The sequence below is a fragment of the Micrasema longulum genome, unplaced genomic scaffold, assembly GCF_059751315.1.
Source record: "Micrasema longulum isolate JH-2025_06_02 unplaced genomic scaffold, ASM5975131v1 h1tg002281l, whole genome shotgun sequence".
Taxonomy (NCBI): Eukaryota; Metazoa; Arthropoda; class Insecta; order Trichoptera; family Brachycentridae; genus Micrasema; species Micrasema longulum.
The window spans coordinates 77,605-84,879 of NW_028279437.1; the positions used below are offsets into that span (position 1 = coordinate 77,605).

The 7,275-nt window shown below is 34.0% G+C and overlaps 1 protein-coding gene across 1 annotated transcript; it reads left to right on the plus strand.

Moving 5' to 3' along the window:
• The first annotated feature begins 345 nt into the window (after positions 1 to 345).
• LOC148272585 (uncharacterized) lies at positions 346 to 4,320 on the plus strand. Its single transcript, XM_088239847.1, has 3 exons — positions 346 to 596; positions 1,592 to 1,952; positions 3,826 to 4,320. Exons 1-3 carry the CDS (start codon positions 573 to 575, stop codon positions 4,164 to 4,166), a joined length of 726 nt encoding a protein of 241 aa, XP_088095973.1. The 5' UTR covers positions 346 to 572; the 3' UTR covers positions 4,167 to 4,320.
• The last annotated feature ends 2,955 nt before the right edge of the window (positions 4,321 to 7,275 follow it).

The following is a 7,275-nucleotide window of genomic DNA, read 5'->3' on the forward strand; positions in this document are numbered from 1 at the left end:
TGTTAATTTAAGTGCTATATTTAGTTATAAAGGTGCTAAACTTTCTTTGTTGCTCTCAATATGTGTTTTTTTATGTTAATATTATTTATGTCCCAAATTAAGTTGTTGTAACTCCTGGGAATGTAATTCAACGTATTTTACTTGTAAAATACTTTGTGATATGATTTATAAATAAATAAATAAAAACTCACGTTTATCGAACAAATAAATCGACAAAAGTTTGAGAATCTTTTTTCAAAGACGTCAATATGTTTTGATCGTTGGGATAATTATTCCACGCAGTCTGACTCACAATCGGATGGCACTGCAGTGACAATGAACACTGCATACCCCGGTAGAACTTATGATATACGTAGCGCGTATAGTTGTACATAGTATATAGCCAACCCAACCGCAAAAAGGCTACGTTCTTTATGCGTAGAATGTAAACTAGATTTTATTGTTTTCCGTCTAAGATGTATAAAAGGCATTGAGAGACGATAACATACACACTTTGTCTTCGTTGCGTGCCGAGGAAGAAGATAGTGTGAGTTTAGAGTTAATTAATCAAATAATTTACTACATCACTCAACATGAAAACCATCGCGTATATTTTGGTAAGTCAAATAAATAAATCAGAGAAAAAACCATTATGTGCAGTCGAGGTTAACACCCAGGTGTTGGTTTTAATTAACAAAGATGAGGTATTGGTGTTATCGGGTGCAGTAAGGTCGATTCTATGTCCTGCTAAAAACAGCCAGACCGCTTTCATACAAAAAACTGTAATAATCACCCACTGAAAATAGTGTCGATCACAAAAAAGGCATTACACTCTTGAATGCACTATTAGATTCTTGTTTGTAGTGTAAAAAAACTCATGTATTCATTGTTTATCATTTGTAAACGTCAAAAGCATTCGAACTGTTGTGTAGATTTGATTATTCTCTCTTTTCATATAGGTGCTATTATGTCAGTTTTACTTTTCTATGGCTGGCTGTTTTCTGCATAACTACGTTCAATTATACTATTAAATGTAAACAGTTATTTTATTTTCGTTTTATTTTATTCGGAATTTACAGCTATTACAAAAAAATAAGTAAAAATATATTTTAAAATAAATAATATCTACTGTCAATCTAATAATACTGTTTTCAAGTTATGGACTGGATTTTCCTTCGTGGGAACCTTCCTATGTTTAAACATCCATATTTCTTCAATTCTTCCATTGGTTGATTTTAGTGAAATTAAAGAGCTGAAACCTTTATTGCTGTGAAGAGGTTCATCTGACTGAATTATTTCACATACTAGGCAACGCCTGAAAACAATTTTCCACAACATGGGCAAAATGGTGAATGTTACACAGTGTGTAAAGTGGCCACTTAAACCAGCCAATGACAGGTCATAAGCCCTGTAAATGCCTAGACTTCCATAATCTCTTATTTAATATATTCTCCATCCCTGTTGTGATTTGTTAATCTTAATGACTCCCGAGGGGGTGAAATCCAGTATTTTGTCTACAAACATTTGGACAAACTCAAATATTGTAATTAATTTATGAATTTTGGCCATGTCGAGCAATAGCTAAATAATGTGAGCGTTGATTTCTTTATAGATCGTTGTACTGTCGACTGTCTTGGCGGCACCAATGGAGGACTGGAAGAGTGGTCATAGACCATTCTACATGCTCTTCGGTCGCCGTTTTCAAACTACGAGCACCCAAGCCCCCGTTAGTCGAGAGGACGATAGCAAAGACGTTTCACCCGTAGTCACTGCTACAGATCAAAAACCCATGGACCACGATGAAATGCCAAATATGCCAGGGATGGGCTCCACCACGCCAGCCATAGATGAAGACCACGGACAGATGGAAATTACTACAGAAGACAATGAGCAGATGCAACAAGATTGCTGCGGAGAAATGGGGGCCCATGAAAAACCCCACGACCATATGAACGCTGATGGGGAAAATAAAGGTGAGATTTTTTTATTTTTTACATATTGATATTTGGATGGGAATTAAGAATAGTTCAGACGGAGCGTGGAATTATATTTTAATACATCGGACTGTGTCAAAAAAAACCCACGCAATGTTGCCAGATTGTGAAAAATATAATCACAACACAAATGTAAGATAATTATATTAAAAAAGTAAAAGGAATTTGTTGATCTCAAAAAATTTATTGTACACGCGGAAACATTGATTGACACAACAGAGTAGATAAGTAAAGAGTCATTTAATAAGAGTAATTTCATTTCTGAACTTTGTACTTGACATAAAACGGATATTTTTATGTCATGTTAAATAAAATTTCTTGTTTTAAAGATAATGTCGGTCAAATGTCTACCACGGCGTTGTTAAATCCGAGATGTCCAATTTTCATTAGTTCTCTCATTAGTTGAGCAAAGTAGCGTGAAAAATTGGACTACCCTGGCAATACTAACAAAATGTTCATTTTGTTTTTTTTTTTGACAATCTGACCGATGAAAAGTTAATTTAATTTTTAAGTAATGCATTTGCTAGTTACTCATGTGATCCCATTCTGTTTCTTAAAGATTCCAGCAGTATTTCTACACTTTAAAACGACACAACACGACATAGTTGAAGTCAAATCAGGAGTTGTGTACTGAGCGACGTCTAAAGAAACTAATGGGTCGAAACGTAAAAATACTCTTAAACAAGAGTATTTTAGTCGCCTTCTGTTTGATGCGCGTATGCGGTTTCTGGACTATTCTTAATTCTATGCACTTGACAAATCATTTCAAGAGTTATTCTGGTCAACATGGACAGATGCAGATTCGTTAAATTTACGTTAAAACTGTCAAACTGGACAAATGACTTCTTCATCGTTGTCTTGCTAATGCTGATCAAATCAATCTTTAGAAATGCCAGGCAATAATTGATGAGCTCTTTTTTATACGGTCCATGGACAAGTTGAATGCATTGATTAATCAGGTCCATCTTGTAGGAGACCCTAACTTTGTTCACTTATCATCAACTATAATATTTATATTGGATTTGTGATGTCTACGAAGTTTGGTACTAGATCTTTACAATACATAGGTTTCAAGGAATTTAATAAATTGCCACAAAAATTTTAAGTACCAATTTCAAAATATAGAAACAGGACGCGCGAATTGAAGAATTATTTTTTTCCAAAAGTACTTTGAATAAATAATGTTAGTTTATCCAGAGAATGCGTATCTTGAACATATAATTTTTAATATTTCACCGTTTTTGCTTGTGCAAATATACAAATATTTAATTTTTAATACTGTTGAAATATTTTTTGTGCTTTTTTATACTTTTTTAGCTTGTATTATGTATATGTAATTTTAATACGCTTTCGATATTTTTTTAACCTGTATTGGGTAATATATTTTGTTAATTTAAAAAATACTTTTTTAGTCTTGTAATTTTTTAACATTTGCACTCTCGTACTCGTTCAACTTGTATGTATACATACATGAAATTTTTTAACATTTTATATTTTTTAATTTTTCTTTTCCAGATTGTAAAATGTATACATCATTTTGAATTTATTTCCATACCTTGTATTATATTTATTTTGTTATTTTTAATATTTTTCATACCCTTTTAATTTTTTTTCGGTTTTTTTAAATAATGTTATAGTTTAAAATATAAAAACGTCTGTAAATAAATATTGTTATCTGCATGTCCCTAAATGAGTTTTTTACAAAAACTCCTCGGGAATATTATATTAAATTATGTATAGTATGTTTTCAAATTAATAAAAAAAAAACATTCCAAAACTATGTCGGTAACCATTTGCTATTAACTTATTAATAACCAATTTTCCACTTACTTGATGTGCATAAATGTTTTAGATATGGACGAAAAAGATCAACAAGAAGAACAGACAGCAGAGTCACAAGACTCATATGCCAAAGTGTATCCAGAGACAGTTAAAGATGATATCCCTGAAGAAACTGAATCTGAAACACCAGATGGTCCATCCAGGCCAGAAATCAGTAGAGAACTCAAACCCCCTCACGAAGAAAGCTCCTGGGGGGATATTGTACCGAATGTAACAAACCAAGAAAACGAATCCAAGGACCTGGAAAAGGATCTAGCTATTGACGATGCATTCATGACCAAGACGAAACCAGATGCAGACAAGAAATTCACAATGAGAGAATATAGTCAGGAACCTTTTGCTAGTAAATAAATATCTACTGTGATCTGATAAATTGTATCGTAAGTTACCTAATTCTAAGTCAGAAAATATATGTATACCTATATGTGATACGAACTACGAACAAAAGAAAGCGAAAATATTATAATAAATACTTTTTATACTTTAATTAAAACATCCAATAAGATTTCGTTTTTCTTAATCCAGATTTCCTCGCTTTAAAATTGACAAATCAGATTCTCAATGCATCTATAGAAATTGAAACTCAAACTATTGCAAAATAAATTACAGAAATCTGACAAAATGTTTTTTTATCACTTTTATTTGTTTAAGTATTTGGTCATGTCGTTTATGTGGGTATTTATCGAGGTTCACATAGCGAAAAACTCAAATCATCTGGATTATAAAAATTGCATGTCTCAGCCTTACACACTTAACGGATCTCGACATTTGTGCATCTATCAAACATGGTTTTACTACACATTCGCCTGAGGGATCGCATTTCAACAGCATTCAACCTACTTTCATCATAATTTTTCCAATTCCATACTTCGCTCCCATACATACGAGTCAGCACTAGAACTCCGTTGTGAACTGCTAGTTTAGCCTCCTGAGATAAACATTTGTTTGCCAAAGTAGATTTCCGTGCACCGTTCACCCTGTTCCCGGCACTCACCCTCCTTTCAATATCTTTCTCAGTCTTTCTGATTCAGAATATCTCCGTTCACACTGATCTCAAATTTAGTTATATTTTCATCCCTTTCAAAAACCATCACATCCGATTTTTCAACATCATAGGCAAATCGCTTTTCTTGCATACATCGTAGACTTTTGCTACCAAGAATTCCAGATCTTCTTTGCTGCTAGCAGAAGCACGGCATCATTCGCATGCAGAAGACAGTTAACAGTTATACCACTCATTTTTGCTCCCATTCTTAAATCATTACAGTCATCGATGTATATGTTGAACAACCATGGTGACATTACACATCCCTGTTTGACTCCTTTAGGAATGTTAAATCACGATGTGAATGACCCATTCACCTTCACACACGCTGTGCTGTCCTTATCTTCTTGAGGTGCCTTGTCAGATCCCCCGACGTTGGCGATCACTACAGCGAAAGCATATCAGTCCTGCGCTACTCTTGTATTCCGCAGCCAGGACAACTGCTTATTGGATGCACTCGCCTTAGTGATTCCTGGGAAAAGATGACCAGAGTGGTTTCCCGTTGCCTTCTCTGGTGGATTTTTCTGTCGGGGTTACCTTCCCTTAGCTGGATAGTTCTGGTTTGGAGGCGCCAGAAACTCGCCTTATACAGTGACGCAATAGCCCTTGTCAGGTTACCATTCACTCCATACTCCGACAAAACCGTCCACAATTTCTCTGTCAACTCTATCAAATGTCTTTTGCAGATCGACAAATGCGCAAAAAAGACGGAAACGTCTTTAACCCAAGTTGGCATTTTTAGTACTAAAACAAACTTGCAGATTACAAATATTATTTGAAGATTCTCTATTTGGAAACTAGTACTTTGATCATTTTTTCCGAAGGACTATTTTTCTTTGATGGGATACCGTTGAAATACTCGTATTATGTATCACATAGGACAGGTGGCGTTCGCAGTGGCCGCTTTTGGCATTATTCATTTTATAAGAAATCGGCCAGTGCTCAAGGGTTGACACTTTGACAGTTCTGTCAATGACAGATCATAATGGAAATATCTGCTGAATGTCATTGTGGTATTTGTTAAAAAACTTGTGTACAAGTATTCTATGAAAATAGTGTAGAATAAAGCTAGATTACCTATAAAATAAATCACGGCTCGCCACTGCCTAGTACCCAACCATGGAAAGTAAATGTAGGAAAATGTTTATATTGGTATGAAAATTGTAAGTTTCTTTGTTGGCAAACTAAATGAAACACGTAATAAAAATGAATATAAATATTTCTTCTTTCACACAGAAAATTCCATAGACAACTGACCAGTTCGAGGATTACTGTGAGTTTGCATCATTTTAGAACAATTTAATAGTCATAATTTCAAAATTTCTCTTAAACATAGCCGTAATACACGCTTCACGTATAATGATGGTTTGGTAGTACCAAAAACATGTAATAAGTATGGTAATAAAACTCTTAATTATTTTTAATTTTTAATTCATTGCCAAAAGAACTTAAATTTAACACACAATGTGACGAGAGTAAAATAGGAGTGGCTACTCGATGTTATTTTGTCTGTAAAAAAGTTTGTTTTTGAATGTAGACTGACATTAAAAACATTTTCGAAAATCGCATTTATGAATAAAGTGCACCCCTGTTGGTGAGAAGAGCCGAGTTTGACATTTGCAAAAAGAATTCGAAAATTAATTATTTTATGTTATGGAATTTAACCATAAACGAGTACCTAAGTACCTACTTAAGTTCAATATTTGAATATGAGTAATTTTTAGTTTTGGAATTCAAGCATTAACAAGTACCTAGGTACCTACTTATCAATAAAAAGTCTTATTCTAAGGTAATAGCAGGCAAGCCAACGTTCGGACAGGAAAATGTCTGTCGGGCCCGCTAGTTTTTTTTACATTTTCTTTCTTGTATTTGACAAAAAAAAAACAGTTCTATATAACTGATCTTTCCGACTGTTAACTATACCTGTAATTTCATTGGTTTTTATAAATTTAGGTAATATTATATAAATCCTACCAAGCCACTTTATGTGGCTTGGTGGGATTTAAGTTGCTGTAAAAAATATTTATTTTTTAAATGTATCAAAATGCATATTAATGTAAATACAAAATAGAAGCAAAAAATTGTAACTCTGCCAACTTTCCATTCTAACCCCAATCCTGAAGAAGCCAACGAAAACACTCGTCCAGGGTTCTGGTTCTATTCCAAACACGTAACTGTATTCTTCATTAATCTGGACAAGGACATCGGATATTATCGATGGCTTTATCCCACTGAGTTCCTCCAGGGTATGCTCGGTTACAGCAGTTTAAAGACCGGAAGGAATGTGTATTTAACTACGCACTTCTTTCGCTTGTTGCGCGGTATTATTGGCAACCCTGAAATTATGCGGAGCATTAACTTTTAGTTCCGGATAATTACCTTAGACAGTGTCAGCATAGACTGTTTCACATTCCA